The 22,163-nt window shown below is 36.1% G+C and overlaps 1 protein-coding gene across 1 annotated transcript in view; it reads left to right on the forward strand.

The window, feature by feature from the left end:
• The window catches only part of ATRNL1 (attractin like 1), a 461,414-nt gene that overhangs the window by 151,928 nt on the left and 287,323 nt on the right, over positions 1 to 22,163 (forward strand). Inside the window, exon 21 of the mRNA XM_008490117.2 lies at positions 5,235 to 5,287. Within this exon, the coding sequence (XP_008488339.1) occupies positions 5,235 to 5,287 (53 nt within the window). The remainder of the gene's footprint in view (positions 1 to 5,234; positions 5,288 to 22,163) is intronic.

Genomic DNA, 22,163 nt, shown 5'->3' on the forward strand with positions numbered 1-22,163 from the left:
CATAGTCCTAGAAAATATTCTGATTTAAGAGCTGTTGCAGGCCACCAGGCAGGGCCCAGGAATACTCAGCTAAGCCCATTAGTCTTTATCAGGAATGACTTTTAGATGTAGCTCTGAGAATCTAGGCAAAATCCCAGGCCTGTTTATAACCAGCTGTACATCTGGCATTACAACCAAACCCAGCTAGAGGCAACAGCAGCTGTACTTAGGTTATTCTTCCCTGGTTCCTCTCTTTTTGCTTCCCTTTTAATTGAAAGGAAAACTTTACCAATTAGTGGTTGCAGCAGAACTGCAGAAAATCCTGCCTTCATGATTAAAGGTTAGATGATATGGAACCTTTAATCATAAAGGTTTCCATATGATCCAATCACTTACCTAGAAAGCTGTTGATGGTGTATGTCCCTCCCTAAGGTAAACTTTAAGGATGCCTTTCCTTTACTGCCTGTTCCTTACCTGTCTCATGTTTGGAAGATGCAGATATCATACACAAGATCATACAAATTGATGGCCTTCAACAGAGGGTTGTTTGTAAACTCTCAGACTTTCATGCCTTTCATGCATTAAAAAACCCCAAATCTGTGAATCTGACTGTAAATATATGCTCTTAGAGTAATTTGTGGTATTCAAAGAGAAAGCCAGAAATCATAATTCAGTTGGTCATAAACACAAGTGAAGTTGTTAATTAATATATTTGTCCATAACTTTATTTTGAACTCTTGAGAAGTCCAGTGAGGAAAAAAAGAAGAGTAAGAAAGTGGTTCAGTTTTGAAAGGATAATTGAGGGAGAGGGTGAAGAATAACTGCTAATAACAGAGCATCAGAAGGTCAGTGAGCTTGATGAATCAAATACTTTTGTACTGGAACAAACCATAGAACTTGTACGTAATCTGGTAGGAGCCTTCCTCCATTTGTCCTTGTAAATGGGAGCTGTGTCTTTGGAGTCATGCCAGAGTGGAACTGCTCATTCATTATTACCACTTAAAGTAAATGATCATAGCCCTATGGCACATAAAATAATGAGTGTAGCTTCCATTTCACAGATATGAGGCATATATTATGCTTCACATATGGTCAAATGCATGCTGGCTTTTGGAGAAGGTACAGAAATTACTACAGTGAGTAAAGCTCGTAAGGAAATAATTCAGCAAATAGGAAATTTTTTAATTGGAACCATAATTAGTGACTAATGCAGAGCAATACATATGCTTAATGAAACAAGATAGGATTAAAAGACAAAACTAAATTCATTCAGAACCTAGCATACATACTCGTGAATAATTTTAAGTGTATTCTTAATCCTATTACTTTCATCTTTTCATTTTACTGAAAACTAAGTGTTTAAATAGCATCTTTCATTTGAATTGAAGCAGACTTCACTCAGCAGTAAGAACTTCACCTCATTCTACTCCTAATATGCATTATGAAAGCATTCTGCACCAGGGACCAGAGGAGGAAGCATGAGGGAGGTGGTAGAAATGACATAATAAACTGCCTGTTTTTAAAAAAATGGAATAAAAATAGTAATGCAGGGAGCAGGTAAATGTCATGCCCCTTGTCTTGCTGGGAGCCCTGTGTGCATGCAGCACTAGATGGAGCCAGGATGGATTTTCCTCCAATGGGCTGCATATCCCATCTGTGGAGAGGTGCTGCCTTCCTCCTATGTGTAAAACCAAAACTCTGTCTCCTCCTAAGAAGCTGGAAGGGTTTCTTTGATAGAGAACCCATCAGTGCACAACACAGGCTGCCCTGGGACCATCCCCACCTTCCTGTACAGCAGCCACTCATGCTCACACATGGGCTTCTTGAGTTTGGTGAACAAGGACCAGACATGGCTTGGCCAAGGTCACTGACTCCTCAGGTACAATGTCTTCTGTGAGGCTCCCAATGCAGGAGGTAATAATGTATATGGTAATATATCAAAATACTTTGCTATTTTTTTTATTATGCATATTTTATCATTTTATCATGCATTATGCTGAAGTAACTTAAATGGCTGGCTGTAAAACTGCATTGCCATTTTCTCTTCAAGATTCTTGAAGGTCACTTCTGTAATTGTCAGGGAATTAGTAATTATTTGGATTTGAATGAATACTTATGAATACTTGGGTGCTGCAAAATATTCTATACATAGCAATTTTTGTATTAACCATTCTTTTGTGTGCTCTTCTATGTAGTGAAGCCTGTGATGCATTAGACAGATTTGATAGATATCTTGTGTATTCCTGTGTTTTTTTCTGTAATATAAACAGAAATATAAGTACCAGAAAGGTGTATGTGATGCTGGAAATTCCCTGGGTTCTGGTAGCTACTGATCCACAGGAGGTGGTTTCATCTGATTAGAAGGGTAGCTGAATGGAGAAGGGAAGCTGTATGGCAACACCTTTCTTCATAATGATTTTAAAGATTCAAAAAAGGGGGGAGGAGAGGAAGGAAGTTTGGTTTTGTGTCAGCAGCAAACTGAGATTCTTTTAGACCCTGGTTCAGATCACCACAGGTAAGTCTGGGGCTGGCAAGTTCCCATCAGGATTTGTTTAGTCTCTCCTGATGGAAAGTCGTGCAGGTTATTGTTACTGGTACCTGAACATTGCTCTTCCATGTCATCCATAGATCAGTGCTGTTATTGGGGAGCAGCAGGGTAAGGTTTCTGCCTTCTGAGAAAGTTTCTTGTCTTGTCCAAGAAAAGGCTCTGAATGCACAGTCATTCATCTATTTTGTGGTTTTGTTTAAAATCCCAGCATATTCTGGATACTGCCTGTATTTAATATTCTACTTTGCCTTTGAAACAAAAAATTGCTCCTCTTACAATAATCTCTATTATGTTATTATAATTTGTTGCATAATATACTGTCTCATTTATGTGACAATCTTGCAAAAAAGGAAATTCTTTTAAACTCTTAATTCAAAAATGATCCTTTTACCTTGGCTCTTTCTTTCAAAATTCCCAACCTAAAGACACTGTTAGATGCATGAGTCTATTTTTACAAGCCTAATCTGTTTAAGTAGAGAGCTGTTCCTTGAAGAATTTAGTTAGTTTTTTTATGATGTTTCAGAATAAAGTGCACAAAGCAATCCAGTATTATTACTTGAGATTGTTTTCTTCTTTCCTTTATGAGTGCATGCAGTGCACATAGTTCAGTATCAATTCCTCTTCCAAATTCTGTGGGAAGGGTTGTAGGGACAGTGTCTGTGTGGAGAAGAACCACAAATTATGTGCTACAGTTAGAGCTGAAGCATATGTGAGTTTTTGTTGTTGTTGTTTTGTTTTTTGTTTTGTTTTTGTTTTGTTTGGGGTTTTTTTTTTTGGTTTCTTGGAATTTAAGCAAAATATTTCTATATAGAAAAAATCTTGCATTTCTTTCTAGCTCACTCTGCAAAGGTTTCTCACATTGACATGAGACCAGGAGTGGGTGAAGGCAGACTCCAGAACATCTTTTTTTCTGCTTTTTCCAGTTTAATGCTACTGTTGATTATTTTCTTTATGATGTTGCAACAAGGGATCAAGAAGATCCTCTGTCTATTTTTTAATTAAAATGAACATTTTAAGAATCACCAGTTGGAAACTAATGAAGAGAAAAACAGAAATACAAACACAATTCAACCATTTGCAACTTTGAGTGATATGGCATCCAAATTAGAAAGTTGTTTTAATATTACTCAAAAATAAAATGGCACAAAAATTTCCTTGCAACTTAATTTTTAAAACAAGCAAACAAACAAAAAAGAAAACGTAGTCCAAGCTATTAAATTATTCAAGATTTCCTCTGGGAAAATATTAATATGTAATTTATTAAGCAGCAATAATATTTCTCTTTGTTTTATGAATCATTGTGTGCACTCAATAGAAAATTACAATTTTGCTGGAGACTTCTTTGGAATAGCCAGGAAAATGAAAAGCAATAATTTTCCTTTAAGGTACTTACCATTTTCAGAGAAATGTTACATAACTCAATTTGATCACTGTGAAATTCTGTGGGATATTTCAAATCTCTGAAAATAACTATCTATCTTATCAGAAAGAAAGATCTTTCTTCAGCTCTTATGTAGATGTCTTGTTAGCAGCAGAAGTATGTTGTAATCAGTCTAAATTTCAATTAGTGCTCTAGACGGTTAACGAAGAGAAGCAATTGTCTATAAAGTTCAAAGCTAAGTGGCTTAGGGACTGCTACACACATGGCTACAATTTCTGCACCTCGTTGCATCTCTGTAGCATAAGACTGACCTCTCTAAGGCAGAGAGCTCCACTGTGGTTTTATGAGAACACAACCATTATTTTATGCTTAGGGTTGTTTGGGGTTTTATTTTCGTTGTTTTGGTTTTTTCTATTTAAAGAACTGTAAATAGTATGAAAGCAACTTACCAGTGTGGTCTTCCTGTGGTTGGCAATGGCAAGATTATTCATCATAAAATGGTTTGGATTGGAAGAGAGCCTAAAGACCATCAAGTTCCAATCCCCCAGCCATGGGCAGGAACACCTCCCATTAGACCAGGCTGCTCCAAGCCTGCCCTTGGACACTTACACGAATGAGACATCCATAAGTTCCCTGGGCAACCTGTTCCAGTGTCTCACCACCCTCATAGTGAAGAATTTCTTCCTTATGTCTAGCTTAAATTTACCCTCTTCAAGTTTAAAGCTGTTCCACCTTGTCTTATTGCTACATGACCTTGTAATAAGTCCCTCCCCAGCTTTCCTGTAGGACCCCTTCAGTTACTGGAAGGCCACTCTGTGGTGTAGAGAGATGTTAAGTCTAGTCTGGTAGGGTTTCAGGATTGTGTGTGTTAGAGGAAGAAACATTTAGGACCATTTTCTGTAGTGAATGATCCCATTGATTGTTGTTGTCTTAGAGAAGTCTGATGGAAGGATCAAAGGAGGATCAAAACCAGCCAAGGGAGTGAGATATCACTGAGGTGGCCTTATCTCAGCCTTCCTCCCTGCCTCTGTTTTGTTGAATGAACAATGTGGAGACACAAAACCCACAACACCTACAGCAGGCACACAGCTGAAGTGCCTCATACAGGAGCCTGTTCATCCCGGGCTTCTTTTATAAGGAGAGTTGTCTCCAGAAAGTTGCACAACCTAATTAAGAACGATACCAAATGCTTTTTATTTTCCTGTATTTTTTCTGCCTGTAATGAAACTCACGTCATTTGGAATAAACATTCTAGTTGCATTTTTGTGAAAGCTGTGCTGTGTTTAATGGGTGTGTTTGGCTTTGTCTTTTTTTGTCCCCCTGCAGCTGTGACTCTGAAAATAGGTATCTTGGAAATCCGCTCAGGGGAACGTGCTACTGTGAGTACTTACATTTTTTTATGTCCAGTTCTGGTGTGCTGTTTGCATATTATGGGATAGTTTAATTTCCTTGGAAAACCAAAATATTTTTCTTGAGATTCTTTGAAGTTGGGTACGTTGATACTTTGACTGAAAAATAAAATGCCCCCCAGGTCTTCTCTGTTCCTTTGTCTACAAGAATGCAAACTGAAATCTATTAAACATTCTTTCCTTATACCTAGGTTAGAGGGACTGGCCAACCCATTGGGTTATTCTTTGTATCTCAACATATGTGAACTCAAGGAAAAAATAATTGTGTGATTGCTTGAAAGACAGAATTTATGGTGGGGAAACACAAACCAGCAGTATTTCCTGGGAAATTACTGCAAGGTTTAGCCTGTCTGCCTCCCAGGGACATGATACACAGCTGCTATCCAGAGTATTATAAAATGATACTGTGTGTTGTCTCCATGTTCTTACCATTTTAGAAGAGGTGCCTCTGGCAAATTTGCTGTAAAACATTACATTTCTGATAGGCATAATGGAAGACCTGATGGGATGAGATTGCTTATTACCCATGTGCAGAAATCCCTTGGTGAGCTGTGCCAATTTTGTTGTACCAGTATCGATGTTAAGTAGTAATTTTAATCATCATAAAAATGTGTAGGATGTTGAAGAACACTATTTTACCTTTTGTGACTTTTGCACATACCTGCTCAGTGTCAGACAATTTTGTCTATTGCTTCCTAACACCATCCCAACCTCAAATTTAAATTTACATAAAGGCATCTCTGAATGTATTTATAGCATTCATTCTGATCTTTGGCCATGGTTTTTTAGAATTTAATGTTAGAATGTACATAAAATTTTTGTTTTAGAATCTCTTTAAAGGCATTAAGGTATCATTTACTTAATAAAGGAATGTTTCTTTTGTTTACTAATGTTTCTTTTCTACCATAAGTGGTTTACATCTGCAAGGTATATTTTACTGAATGGCATAAACACATACTATGTTACAGATGCTAATATATCCCTAGGTCTAAAACTTTTATTTCTCATGCCAGAAATTAAAGAAATTCGATGTGGATCATTCTGGTGTTTGTTTTTGTTTGTTTGTTTGGTTGGGTTTTCCTACAGACAATTTAAGTTCAAATGTAATACTTTAAACTGGAAGGTAATTTTTAAATATTGTGTTTTACAGATACTGTTGACAGTAAGAGTTTGCATAAAATAGACCAAGTTGAAAATGCTCCTTAAAACTATGTTCTGAGGATACTGTTCAATAAATAAATTTGCTTCCATTTGTTGTTCTTTGGATATAAAATTTTTTCCTATCTCAAAACAGGAATTTTCAGTATTTAGAAGAATGAATATTTGTATCTTTGACTTTCATCAATTTTGCAGATTAAAAGCTAGATAATGAGTACATGAGAAGTTAATACTACAAAAAGAGTGCCTGATAGGTTATTTTGGTTACATATGTTTTCAATTGTTTTGTCCTTTCAAAAGAAACATTATTAAACCTAAGAGATGAAAAAGAAATGACAGTAATGAGATTTATAGACCTCAGGGGCATTCATGAAAAACCTTATTTTTCTGCTATCATGTTGCAGGTTGGGTCTATGAATCATGTTGGAGACAAACTGTACTATATTCAAGATAACCTTTCACCTTTAACTCACTACTATTATTTGTCTCTGTCAGACTTCAAAATATTTTAAAAATATTGTTGTTTTGGAATGAGAAATCTTTTAATACTTTCAATCATGTAAAATATCGTATATAAGTGATTTTCAGAGTTATTTTATCTGGTGGTAATAAGGAGCCTGTGCTAATTTTAAATAATGGAGTTCTGTATTTTTTATATTTAACAGCTGATGCATCATAATTAGAAAATACTTGATAATTTAATGGACAATGACCTAAGATTTCAATGACAATTGCTCATCAACATTGTCCATTGCCTACTAAATTATGCATTAAAACAAATATGTCATAAAGAGTTGATCCAATTTCTAATCTAGAAAAGTATTTTAAAATATAACGATACCATGAACTTAATTTGTATAAGAATGTGTTTTGCTTTTGTACAAGACAGACATTCGAATGGCATTTCTAAGCTTATTTCACTACTCTGTTAGGAAATCTCCCTTTAGACATGTTGCTGTTTACTTCTTCTTGAAGTGAAGAATATTCTTATTTTTTACAGTAAAGGAATACTTATTTCTCAGGAGGGAGGAAAATACTAAGGAAAATCAAATTTTAGATACTTACGAGCAATGTAAGTTTATGAGAAATAAAAATTCTGGGCACATTTGTTTCTACCTTTTCGAATCAGAATCAGTGAATGGTACAAAAATAGGAATACAACTAATAATTTGCTGTATGGTTTAGAATCACGTTCTGTTTATCTTCTAGTCACATGCTTGACTTTAGCTGTCTTCAAAATGACCAGCTTTAAAGTGTTCAAATCTTTTTTGTTTGGTGTTTTGGTTTGGGTTTTTTTGGTTTTGTTTACCACTTGTGTAAATACTGCCCTAAATTGGAATGCTTTTCTAAGCCAAAAGCTTAGACTTCAATCCTGAGTGCATGTCTAACTTCTGTATGATATTGGATGACCTCAATTTCTCTTTAACAGCAGGATATGGATTGAGAATGCTTGTTGCCTTCGAGGAGCTGTCTGATACTGTGAATTCCACTGCCCGATAGAAGCTCAGCTGTTTCCATGTCTTGCTCTCTGCCTTTTATCCCACCCCTCTGTTCCCTCTTGCTTGTCATTGCCATCCTGAATCCTAGGAAGGGGGAACAGACTGGTGCTGATGTAGGGGTTGGTATTAACATCACCAGGCTGTTTCAGATAGTAAGTAAACTCTCAGCTTTATAGAGGTAGCCACTGGGTTAACAGAGATTGTTTTAGTTTCTTCCTTCTGTGTTTCCTTTAGTGGTGATGTGGGAGAGGAGGCAGAATGTTAATGCTGTACATGGATGGTGCTGTTGTAGGAGACGTGATCTGAGCACAGATGAAAACAGAGGAGAATTATAGATAGGTCTAGCATGATAAAAGAGAATGAGATTTATATGGGAACTAACATTGCAGGGTCTTAATCTAAATACAGATACTATGCCAAAAGGATAAACACAGATAACAGCAAAGCCATCAAATCTTAGAGATAACAGGAGCAGTTCGTTAAACAACAGATTTCATTCTAATATGGCATTTCAGAACATGGCAGCACTGGACGTGACTAGTTTTTATACTTTAAATTATCAAAACTTAATAAAAGTAGAATGGGAAATGCATAATAGACTGGGTATGCAATAGGATATTATCCAGATTGTGTGAAAATCGTTGCCCGTTGCTTTTATTAAAATTATTTTCATTTCATTCTTCATGACTTCACTGTATGATTGAAAAAGCACAACAGAGAGAATAAATTTCTCTGAGAGTAAGAAAATGAGAAAAGTCTCACAAATATACAAATCAGAAAAATATTGAATATATAAGAATGCACAAGCAGCTGCATGATGGTGTATCTATTCTAGTACCCTGTTGTCAGTAGTGGCTGGATATGAATACCAGGGGAAGAATATAGCAAATAGATAAACATAGAGTGATATTTCTCTCTTTATACCAAACATTCTGCAGCTCAGGAACTTTGGGAGAGGGGATTTCTTGATCCAAAAGTGTTTGATGTGCCATTGCTTAGGAATATGAGAAGAACTGAGCAAAGGTTTCTTCTATAAAATCAAAAGGATATGAACACAAAAGAAAGATTCACTAATTTAAAACCCACATGGTTTTTTTGTCAAAGTAAATAGCCTTAAAGGTTGAGTCAGAGTCTGCTTCTGGATTGTGTCTCTGCATTTCTGGTAGGGAGGCTCTGTATCCTTTAGCCTCTCTGTTAGAAACCAATCTTTTTGTAAATGTTTGGAAGCCGAATTCATAAAAATGTATTTTGAGTGGAGGCCAGAGATGGTTGTGCAGCTGAGTTATGCATTTACACAAACCATAAATAGAACTTTTTGTCATGATGCATTTGTATTTGTTATTGTTCTTTGGTATCTCAGCCAGTGTGATGTATAACAGTGACACCCTGATAGCAAAGTGTGCATCCAAATTGCTGGATTATTTCTTCACATGTCAGCATTGGAAATACGTTGCTGTTGGAATCCATGCTCCTGGGTGCAACTCAGCTAAAAACAGGTGGTTTTGGACCAATTGGGAGGAATCCCTGGGACAAATGCCAGTTCTGTAAATTTATTTTTTTTTTTTGACCTGGATTGTGTACTGAAACAAAGCCTTAAGTCATAAATGGAGAAATAGCTAAGCCAGTGTCGTAGAGAAAATGAGAGTTGAAATTTACAATTAATGATATTTCCTATACAGAGTGTGAATTACAGGCTTGATCCCAATCACCTCTGTTAGAAGGATGTGATACTTTCCTTCATAAACCTCTTTTAGACATCTGTTTTTCTAAGGGCAAAAACTTTCCAAAATGACTGGATTATGTACACTGAGTGTCACAGCTCCAGTGCTACATTTCAAACAAAAAGGTAATAGATTCTAATACTTTTCCATGGAGAGGCATAAAAGCTTAAAACAAATTGGTACTCTGTCAGTTGTATCCTTGGCCTGCACAGTGGTTAGAATTTCCAGATGAGTTGCCCTTTCCACTAAGAAAATTCCTAGTTAAAAGCCATCTAGTAGCCAGCTAAGAAAATGAAGTTGAGAAAAATGGCCATGGGTTTACATACCTTATTTTCTTATTCCCTTTTAGAGATTAGTGCATAACTTTTAAGAAGGACTAGAGAACTGAGGAATGTATGGAGGTCAGGAGAAGATGGGTCATTCTGAAAAGTGTTAAAAGAGAGAGGCTGAATGATTTTATAGAGTTTTGCTGATCATTTGTTGATCATTTATTCCACATCTGCAGAAGAATATATGCCTCTGATAGAGATTTTTGTTGGATTTGAGAGCTTTAGAAAAGAGAAGCTAAAATAATGTGCAACTTTTAACTTTTTAAACTCTTTTTTCCCTAGATTCATTGTTTTTCCTTCCAAATCTCTTTCTAATCTTCCTCTCTTCTCAGTGTTTTATGAAGTGTCATTTCTGGGTGGATTCACACAGTGACTCAGCCAGTATTTCAAGTATTCTGGGATGAAGCATAGAAAAAAGAAAGATGTTAGGCACATCTGCAGAAGCCTTAAGGGTCAGCTGTAGTGCAGAGCACTGGCACCACTGAGCTTTTCTAGCCAGTCTTGTGGACATGCAGGAAGGAAATGGAAAGCCAGAAAAAAACATTGCTGTGTTCTCAGATGGTTAACACAAAAAAACCATATTTTAAAATTGTCATTGGATACCTTTTATCAGCTGTTTTGTTTTACTTAAAGTACACCACAGAAATATGTGATCATATGTGAGCTAGTAAATATTTAGCAAAAACTTTTTTAGGGGAGACCTGAATGTTTGGTGTATGTTTTTATCAAGCCATTTTAAACTCTGAGCCATAAAATCATTGTCTCATCACATGATTTGTTTCCTTCGTATATGTACAGAAAGGATAGCAATAAGCAATTCTGTCAGTATGTCAGCAACTTGAACATGAAGAATGATACTTCTGTGTTCAAAATTGGTGAGGAAGAATAAAATGAAAATTAAGTGAAAACTCTCAAGATAATATGGGGTATCTGTGCCGGGAGCCGGGCAGAAAGTAGGAAGTTTTGCTTCTGGCTGTAGAACCTTGTAAGAATTGGCCTCTCAGTGGTAAGGGCATTGGAACTAGATGATCTTAAAGGTCTCTTCCAACCCTGAAAATTCTATTATTCTAGTTCTTGTCCAGTCCTGGAGCTGGATTAGCCCCATTACTGCTGGCAAGTCAGGGTTTCAAAAAGGGCAAAGTAAATGAAAGTGCTAGTCCCTACCTAGAGTCCTTACCATTTCTTATAGTAAATTTTCATTTCAATTTTAAACTTTTAAATTCTATCGTTATGAGTTGTATGTGTTGCCTGAAACAACCAATAGTAGTTGTTGAAGTGTAATGCATCCTGTCAGCAAGGATTTTTAAGCCCTTTGAATGTGTGTAGGCAAACACACATGTATATTCATATAAGGACTTAGAGCATGACATCATCTATTAAAACATGATAAAAAATTATTATCAAATAAAATATATACTAGGCGTAGCCACAAAGCACTAGGTGGCAGACTTGCTATGTTTAGAGAAAAATTAAACTCAAGAACATTCCAAGGAGAGTATTTTAGAAGATAAATAACAAATAGTACTTTTAATAAACCTGTTAGCAGAGATTTTCCAGATATTTAAAAATTGTGTTGAAACTTAAAGGGTATAAACAATAAATTTTAGCTCTTGAAAAGGTGTTTGATTTAGGTGAACTGTGAGATGTGTGCCAGCAGTTGGATGCTTCTGATTTGCAGAATTTGTATTTCCTTTTTGGACATCAGTAATTTAAATACACATTGTAATTGTATAAATATATATAAATATACATTGTAATTGTAAAACTGTCATGCTTGACTTGAAATAATTAATTCCACCAATTTGTATCTAACACTGATTTACTTTGATATAGAATGAAGCAATCTTCATTGTAAATGCAGTAACAATATCTCACATTGTCTTTTTAATATATGGGTTTATGAAAACAAATTCTACTCAGAAAGAAATATTTTTAGTGTTTAAAAGAATCTGGTGGAACAGTTCAAATCGGACAATTCCAGGATGGTTTGAAAAAAGCTTAGCCTCAACAAACTCAGAACATATAAAGAGCAACAGACAAACAGAGTCTTTGCCCTGAGCTAAAATAACCACAAACCAACTGTCGCCTTCCAGAGAATTAAAGCAATAACCACACCAAGAATCTGAAGCTCCTAATAAAGTGTTATGATCTCACCCCAGGCTCTGTGTACTCATTTGCCAAATGCTAGGTTGGCTTGCAGCTCTTTTTGCAGGCTAAAGAAACGGTTTTGCTGCCAATCAATTTCAAACTTTATTGTGAACTGGAGAATCTTCCCAGGTATGTGTTTACTTCTTTTTAAAAAGGCACACTCTATTTTTGAAATGAGGATTATTTGCTATTGCTTATGTATCAGTGAATGTATTGACCAGCATCCCTTAGCAGATAATATTTAATAACTTTTACCAAAGTAGAGAAAGTCCTTCTGGTGACTGTCAAAAGTAGACTGAACTACCCAGGACAAACTAGCTTTCTAACAGTTGAGAAGGTGAAGTGGGACAGATGTTAGTACAGAGTAGTACATAAACATATATTTTAATAAATGCATATAAAAAGTTTGAGTTGGAGACCTTCATCACTTCATAGACTCTTCCATTGGTCTCATAATTATTTTTTATCTTGCAAACATAATGTGTAGTAATGCAGTAAAATACCTATTAGTGTACAATTTTAAACAGTATAAATTATCATTATTTGGAGAAATAAACATTTTAAACAGCTTGATGAGGCAAGAGTGAGAGACTTGTTGGCTTAGAGAGCTCATTCAAAAAAATTTCTTTGTTTTCCAGGGGGTCTCTAGCCCAAGTGTGGAGCAGGTTTTGAAATAAGACATAAAGCAATGCAAATGCCTACGTGTATAGGATATTTTACTTGGTCTGTATGTTGAGCTGGGTTTCATAAAGGCAAATACTTTCTGAATCCTTTTGCTGTATATACAACGTATATATTTCATTCCCTAAGGGGTACACAAAGACAGGAGCTGTCATTCTTCGGACATCTGGGAGACCCAAGAGCTCCCCAAGACTGGAGTTGTAAGAAGCAAATGTAATAAGGAGGGATCTGTCAGTGTCCCTGTACCTTCTGACAGGGAAGGGAAAACCTTTGTGGTGGTTTTACAGTTGCATTTTTTCCTCTGCTGGCTTCCCAGGGAAAAAAGAGAATTCTTGATCAGTGGGACTTCAAGGAAAGATCTTGAACCAAGTGCAACAGAAAAAAAAACACCCCGACACCCTGTCTTCAATATTCAATAAGTTAGTGGCTTATGTTTTGTGGGAGAATTTGTGTTGGTTCCTTTGACTGGTAGTTCTTATTCCATGTCAACTCTGGTGCTTTACTGGCAAATCTGAAGCACCTGAGGACAGTTTAGGCCCTTCTATTGTTACAAGCCAAATGGCCTCTTGTGATGTACACTGCTCAGGTCCTGAACCATCTCAGCTCAGCACACAAATATATGTGCTAAGAGAGCACTCTAATGTTTTCAGCCTTGGAAGTAGTTTTGTGAGGCCCTTGCAGAGTATTTGGGTGAGGGGTTCTGTAGGATTGGTTAAAGAAATTAAGAGTCCTTTCTGTCTCAAGCTGGTGGGAAAATCAGGGGTTATGTAAACTGTAAGAAATCTTATATTAGGTTAAATGAGGACATTTTCAACTTAAACTTTTTTACTGATGAATTCAGCTCAGTTTCAGCACATGATAATGTAGCCTGTGAGTCCTTGATATGAATTTACTGACACTTTTTCATTTAGCTTGAATTGTGAATATTGTTTTCAAATGTTTCAGAAATATAACCCACAGACAGCAAAGTGTGATTTGCCAGTCACTTGAAATAAAGGATAATACTGATGAAAATGGAAGAGCAAACTTGTGAGGTCAAAAGCAGCAGTTTACATTATCAAAATAGAAACAATAGCAAACAAGATATTAAGGGAAAGTTGAAAAATGTATCTGTCAAGGAGTATGAAGATACACTGGCAGAGAAGTAATGTGTATGGTTTTGATTTGTGTTTTTATGTTATGAATAAATAGATATCCTTTACTATGTTACCCCCTCAAGGAAATGCCATGGCCATCAGGATAGTTTTGGAAAAATGTCAGCACAGACAGAAAAATCAAAGGAGGTCAAAAATCTCGCATTTTTCTCCTCAGTGAAATGAGAATTCTGGAATTTTTGTCATTTGGAGTAGAAATAGGTACCATTTTTGTACAAGTTTGTAAAAGTGTGGATAGACATAGCAAAGAGAGCCTTTTGTGATGCTATGAATGTCTAACAGAAGATGAAGAGAAGTCAATATTAGAATGAACAGCAGACTAAATGGTGGAAGGAGTAAAATTAGTCTAAGGAAGGGAATGTACAACTACATCATGCAAATATGTCACTATGTTCATTTTCAACAACAGAGAACTTGTAGGAAATGGTAAAAAGAAAATATTTTGGTTTTGTTTTGTTTTCTGAAGTCTCTTGCTCAGTACTTTATTTTTACTAGGGACTGATTTTTTACCTCCTGTCTGTTTTAAAGGCTGTGTAGACTGGATCAGGCAATATTACAGCTATGTATATGATTTGTAAATGTTTAGCGTTTAATATATCATCAACAGGTTTGCTGAATTGGCACTGAGTTCTTAGCATGAGTAAAAAGCAATGAGAATGTTTTAATCCACATGTTTTACTTTAAATATAATTGGTGGTATTTTAAATGAAAAGGGGCTTGTGTTGCATGTTGAAATGCAAAAACCTTCTGCTGTCTCTTGGGCAAGTGTGGTGCTTCAGTGTATCCTATTTTTTAATATAAAGGTGCCTGTTGCAGTTTATGACTTTAAAATATGCTTCCAGTATGTAGTGCAGCTTTTCAGAAAGTTCTCTGCATTTATTTGCTATTGGAGATTTTAGTTCTCAGAACTAACATGTTAAAATTGTTTGAGAAACAGCAGAGTATCAGGAAAGCTGAAACATCTCAACTCCAATTTACATTGTGTGTTTTGTGCCGATCACATGGAGTCAAGCAGCATGGGGTAAGATCTGACATTTGGACTGTATATTTAAGGTTTCTTAAGCAAAGTTCAACTAAATAATCAGAAAATAGAAGAATAAGAATTTTGAAAATGTTGAGATATTACAAGGCCACCTACTTAGCTGTGTGTATTTAAAGCCAATTCAAAAAGTGCATATGCTGTCTCCTTGTAAGGCCTGATCAACCACATGTTGCTTTTTTAATCACTGAAATCTGTGTTCCATTGTTTGAGAACCAGGACAGAAAGTCTGCTAGCAATTCATATAGAAGTTATTGTGTGAGTAACCTCTGAATTTATATGAAAGCTTGAGCATATATATATGTGTAAACTCATAAACAACTTTTAAAAATATTTCTATTTTTGCCATATTTGTTCTATTTTAAAAGGCTTTGAAATATTTTAGAAATAAAAATATATTGCTTTATTTCTGAAAGAAAATAAAGTACCTTATTTGCAGGAATTATAAAATACAATGAACGTTATCAGATAAGGACTTAAAATCATATTAGAATTTGACTGATCTCATTAAGTACATGACAAGAAATATCCCTTTTTGGCAACTCCTTATGAGCTCAAACAGTAATTTATTGTTTCTCAGATGTGCCATTTTAGTTGTTGTTGGAACTAGCAAATCCATCTCTTCAATGCATATAGACTGTGCAACTAGAGAAAAAAGTCAGGATAAAGTTAAAGATTGTATTCATGCTAGTATATTGCAAAATTATGTTGTAAGCTGGAGTATATTATAAATACAAACATTGGAAAGCAGATGAAACACTTAGACTATTATGAAGAATTAACAGTGTACCCAGGTGGCCAAGAAGGCCAATGGCATCCTGGCCTGTATCAGGAACAGCGTGGCCAGCAGGTCCAAGGAAGTGATTCTGCCCCTGTGCTCAGCCCTGGTGAGGCCACACCTCGAGTTCTGTGTCCAGTTCTGGGCCCCCCAGTTCAGGAAGGAGATTGAGGTCCTGGAGCGGGTCCAAAGGAGGCAACCAGGCTGGTGAAGGGACTCGAGCACAGATCCTATGAGGAGAGGCTGAGGGAGCTGGGGCTGTTCAGCCTAAAGAAGAGGCGGCTCAGGGGAGACCTCATCACTCTCTACAACTCCCTGAAAGGAGGTTGGAGCCAGGGGGGGGTTGGTCTCTTTTCCCAGGCAACTTTCAACAAGACAAGAGGGCATGGTCTCAAGTTGTGGCAGGGGAGGTTTAGGTTGGAGATTAGAAAGAATTTCTTTACTGAGAGGGTGATCAGGCATTGGAATGGGCTGCCCAGGGAAGTAGTGGATTCTCCGTGTCTGGAGATATTTAAAAAGAGACTGGATGTGGCACTCAGTGCCATGGTCTAGCAACCGCAACAGTGGTTCAAGGGTTGGACTCGATGGTCTCTGAGGTCCCTTCCAACCCAGCCAATTCTATGATTCTATGATTCTATGAAATTATTCCATAGTATTTTCATGAGATACTTTTTAAAATTTGGGTTGGACTTTTCTCCCACTCCTCCAACACTTCAAGAATATTGCAAGAATTAAGATGCTGCAAAGGCTGCCCATTGTGACAAAACAGAAGTTCCTTTGCAGGGCAACCCTTTTAACACTTATACTTAGCTAATCATAATGCCTGTGCCATGAGCTTTGAAGTGCTCTATCATCAGAGAAATACAGACCTTTTTTATAAACTTGACATTTAAATAACTGCCAACTGATGCACTCACTTCTCTCTGTTCTTGCTACTTTTACAATTTTCTTCATAATTTTCTAGGTCGTTTTCTAAACTGTTGATATTTAAAATAAAATTTGGTTGCTTGATTTGCTGATTCTGACACCAGTCCCTATGTCTTTTCATAGGCTTTTTAGCCTAGTGCATTTCTTTTTAAAGCACTTCAAAAGAAACAATGAATTGTTCTTGTGTGTTTTTTTAAAACCATCCAACTTGTGTGGAAGTCATTCTCATATGCTCTTTCTTTATATGGAAAAGGGCACATAAATAGTAAGCAATGGGGTATTTTGAAGCTCTGCCTATTACAGTTAGCAAAAAATGCAAGTTTTGCTGGTTTATAGTAAGGACCACAGTAAATGACTTTTTGTTTTGTTACAATGGACAAGTAGTGTCAAACACCAGCAGATTTCAACATAACAATGAGAACGAGGCAGTGGGTGACTGTTAGATGCAGATGACAGAGGGTGAATCAGGCAGCTGCTCTGAAAGTTCACTGTAATCATCCAGACTGAAAATAGGTCTGGTGGTAACCCCCTAACTTTGTGATACAAGCAGAATTTATTTTGGTCACAAGTGAATATGATTTATAGCATTTGATAATGCAACTTGGTTTCAAAAACAACATTTTTGTTGATAAGAGAGGATTATGAATAGGACTGTTCTCATCAAACTCTTACTGGCAATAGAGAACAAGAAAGAGTAGGAGAGAGAGACAAACTGCCTGTGCCATGGAGAAGTGAGAGTATGAATTTTAGAACTGGCATGAATAGAGTGTTCCCTAAATAGAAAAATGTGGGAAGAGTGACTGTGGTGGATCTCATGCTGAAATTGTGAGGAAGGTTCTTACAACCAGAAGTGATTTCAAGAAATAAAAATACAACAGCACTATTTTATGAGGTTTCTATTCACAAAATTAGTTATTGTAGTTCAGTTGTACAGAATTATGATGAATATGTACCAACTCAAGCAGGTAATTGTATGTTTGCTTTTTAATGTGATGAAGATATTGAAATAATGCTACTGGTGGAAGTGAATGGTTGAAATACAGTTTCTTAACTGTAGTCTTAAAAGTTTTTATTCATATGTACATAGTTGTATGAAAGGCCAGCCATTCCTTCAGTGAATGAAGAAGCTTTCCATCTTTTTGTTACCCATCCTTTGCTATTAAATGTCTTAATGATCTGTTTCATGGCTGGTACTGTAATTGGGGTACCATCTCTTCCTTCAGATTAGTTGTTATCCAACCCTCCAGTATTATTTCAGGTTGGCCATGAGTAAGTACATTTTGACATCTCTTGATGTGTGTTGCACTGATTTTCAACATAACTTTTCTTCTTATTTCTCAGGAAAAAAAAAGGGAAAAAAAACCTTTTAGCCTTTGTTTAGGTAAAGATCACATGATCTTTATCTAACATTTATAAAATATCATAAGTACATTTAGCTGGGAATGTGACTGTCTTGTGAATGGGTCTGGTTGCATGCTCTGAACCTGTGACACACATTGCAATACTTTGGGCTTAGAACTTTTGCTAAGCTTTAACTTTTGGATCAGGAAAAAATCGTTGTTTTTGTCAGGAATTCTGTATATGCATGAAAATATTTTGCCTTCTTGTTAAGTTTAAGAAGTGTGTATTAAAAACCAATGTGACAGCAACCATGGGGGAATGACCAGTGCCTGAAGTTGGAAAATCTGTGAATGCTTCCAGTGGCTTCACAGGTAGTGACTTCCAGGAGAGTGAAAGAAGGTTGCTGGCACAATAATTTTTATTTTGCTTCTTTGTTAGGGCATGATATAGTATTTCCCAAGGAGCTTTCCCTCTATGATGCACTGAATGAATTTATAGGGGATGAATCCATGACAATGTAGTGGAAAGATGAACTTACGTTCCTTTCTCATTTTGTTACAAAAGTGGAAAGAATTGCAATGAATATTAGAAGGAACTGAAAAATAAAAATGATTATATGTGGTGTTTAATAATTCAAAATGCTATGAAAAATCAAACTTTAGTTATTTCAGATTGGCTACATGGGATAAATGTTTTTTCTTTGTCCTTGGTCTCTTAGTTTCATTTCCTGTCCTATAAAATGGCACTAATAATGTCTGCTCATCTCACAGTAATGTGATGGATTCATTAACTTTTCTGAGGAACTTGGAAAGTAATAGTGATGAATACTATAGAAAGCCACTTTAGAAATTAATCCTGTCTGTAGAAAAGGGTTTGTGTAGTAAGTAGTAAATGAGGCATGGGCCCAACACTGAGTGCTGAATGTAGAACAAAGTGTTGAATAGCTGCCCATTAAGTGAGCACTCACCCAAAATTAATTCACAAGGACCCTTGACTTTAGTGGTTCATTTTACAGTCATAATCCTCCTCTTTAGCATACTCTTTTCTATATAAATTTTATCACTAATTTAAACTAAACAGGTCCAATTTAGAGAAATAATTAAAAATGAATTTCCAGTTCAATTATATGTATTTCTAAAGAGTTGTAGTGGCACTCAGAAATACTGAAGTAGAGTTTTTTGGGAGCATTCTGGCATTTTAGAAAACACTTTATAAACTTTAAAAGTTTTACTTTTAGTAGAAAAGCTTGAGTACAGGAAATCATCTGTTCCTTGTCAGATACGAGTATAAAAGTCCCATATCATGGCATATTAACCATATTAAAGGCCACAGGCCCTCACTAAAGAAAAAGTTTATTGAAAATTAACAGCAAAACTAGGATTAGATGATTGCTTTGAAATTTATTTTCTTCACTTAATTAAATGGCTTTCTTTACCTAATTATTGCTTTGTTCTCACATGTGCTCATTACTGAATCTATTTTCATGACTCCTTTTGTTTGTGAAAGCAGTCATGGATTTTGAAAAAATCAAAATAGTGATGTGAAAAGAGTCAATATCCCTAAGTCCTTGTTATATTTGACTGTTGATGATGTCAGGATGTTATTGTGTTCTTAGCTTCCAGCATTTTTTTTCTACTTTATTCCCTGATTTTAATACAAAATGAAGCAACATCCCTGAGAATAGAAATTAGACTGCAGGACTCCTCTCTCTCTGCTGAGTTCCTGGGTCTTTTTGACTTCTGCTCTCTCTCTCTGTGCAAACTGAATCCTTTTTCCACAGAAGGTTTTAATCCTTGTGCTGCTTCTCCCTTGCCTGCACTAAGGTGGTGGGGCACACACCTTGCCAGGCCAAACCAGGTAGAGGTGGGTTTATTACTATCAAAAAGGCAGCAGCCTGCAACATGTTTTCCTGCAACATGATTTCCAGCAACATGTTTTCAAGTTGGGAGCTGTGAAGAGGAGGCTGCACCCCAGTGATGTGGCTGATGCTTGTGCTGAACGGTGTTCAGGATGCACTGGGCTGACCCCCTGAGCTTTGGCTCAAAAAATATGCAACTTGTGGGTTCTCAGTACTATGTGGAGTGGGGAATTAAGATCTGAGCTGTGGGGCTCTGAGTTTGTATAGAAGATTTCTGTGTCCTCAAGAACTTTTCCTCTGGAAATTTAGACAGAAAAGTTCAGGGAGTTATTAGTTAAATTAGTTAAATTCTGTCTGGCTGCCACTTGAGTCACCTGTATCCTGGATCAGATTTCAGATGAAAGTCTGGGGTGCATATCTGAGCCATCAACACACTCAGGACATCTTACAGTCCTTTGTACCACCACAGAATAGGAAGGAATTAATGCTGTTGTAATGTGATAAGGGTTCTGTCTCTTTCCTTTACCCATTGGTGTAGGGAAACTTAATATTTTGTTTAAAAATATTTATTTCAAATGTTCTAAACGGAAAAATATAAACATGGAGGACATTGATGGCATGAAAAAGTGAAATGCTGGATATTAAGATTTTTCTGAAACAATCCAAAAAACTAAGATGAAACTGCCTTCTGCATATTTCCAAAATATCAGTGATATGTAGGAGAGGAAGTAATTGTTACAGAAAATGGTTTGTTTCAAGTAAATTCTTTTTCATTTAACTTTTTAGGAAAAAAAAGAATGTAACATTCATCCTGTAATGTCATTAACATTTTTCCATAGGTGAGTCTATACAGTGCTGAGGATGGTTTAACCACTTACTCTGTCTGGAAAATAATTACAGCTAACTGCACTTTGTGAATTCAAAATGTGTTGAGAATTAACTTTAGATTGAAAAAATATTTTGAAAAAAAGGTGGAATTCATATTCTAGATTTTTTTAATGCTTACAGAAAAAGGAGTCACCAGAATGAACCACCAAGTGCATCACGGTTCTTCTAGAGAACAAGGCATTTTCTTCTGGTATTCAGTGATACAATTCTGTGCATTTGTATATTTAATTTTGGGTGCTTATGGCCGTTGATGATATTTTTGGTTGCTGCCTCTTATAGAAGTGCTGTTTAAATTGATTTGGTGAAATCACATTTCACCAGAATTTGAAAATAGTTTTAAAATATTGTTTCTGTAGGTCAGCCAGATGAAAGTTATGACATTGCTTTTGTCGGGTGTTGCTCCTGTGGCAGTTTGATTATGTTTAGTATTTGCTATCTTCATGTTTTCATTGTCATGCAATGCTGCAATATAAATGCAGTGAGATTTTTTTAGTTTCTGTTTATATGTGATCCAAATTTCTTTCCTAATTGAAGCAATCTGTTCTCTGTGTGTCTTTATAAACACAAGCCCTTATGAAAAATCTCATGTGTTTATGTAAAGGGTAAAACATGGTTGCTTTTTTAAAGGTTTTAAGTAGAAACAAAAATAGCTGCAGAAAAATCTCAGGCTTCTCTAACTTTCTGATTCTAAATAGACACAACAACATATATCAATAGGAAATATTGAATGTACTTTAAGTAACTATTTCTACATTTAGTTTTTATACATTTAGCTACTTATACATTTAAGTATTCAGAACAGGCTGTATTCCCACAACTAAATTTTACTCTAAATTTTGTATTTATTTCCAGGCTAAGCTGTCAGGCCTGAGTGGCAATATGAATTGGGAAGTGCAGTGTGATGTACTGTGCAACTGCTTAGTTGTTTATGTGCACTTAGAACACATTGTCAAAGATTATTTTTTAGGGTTATGTTCTGGCTTGGCAGTGGGGAGGAAAGCTGCTCTACCTGCAGCATTTCACAGAAGGTGAAGCTTTCTGGAAAAGAAGGAGGTTGTGTTTCCCCTGCTGCTGGGAGCTGCTGAATACATATGAAGAAAATCTCTCCTATGGTATAGGCTGAAAAAGATGGAGAGAGGGAGGAAGGAGAGTGAGAAAGAGAGCAGCAGGATGCAATAGGTGGAGGAGAGACTTAGTTCTATTAATTTATATTCTAATGTAGCTTTAGAGCCTTCCAAAGATTTGAATTGTTTGATTTAAGAATAGGTTCAGGTGAATCTTTCCCAAGTTCTAGCCGACTAAGAATATCCTCACTAGGAAAATAA

This window comes from Calypte anna, chromosome 6 (assembly GCF_003957555.1).
Source record: "Calypte anna isolate BGI_N300 chromosome 6, bCalAnn1_v1.p, whole genome shotgun sequence".
NCBI lineage: Eukaryota > Metazoa > Chordata > Aves > Apodiformes > Trochilidae > Calypte > Calypte anna.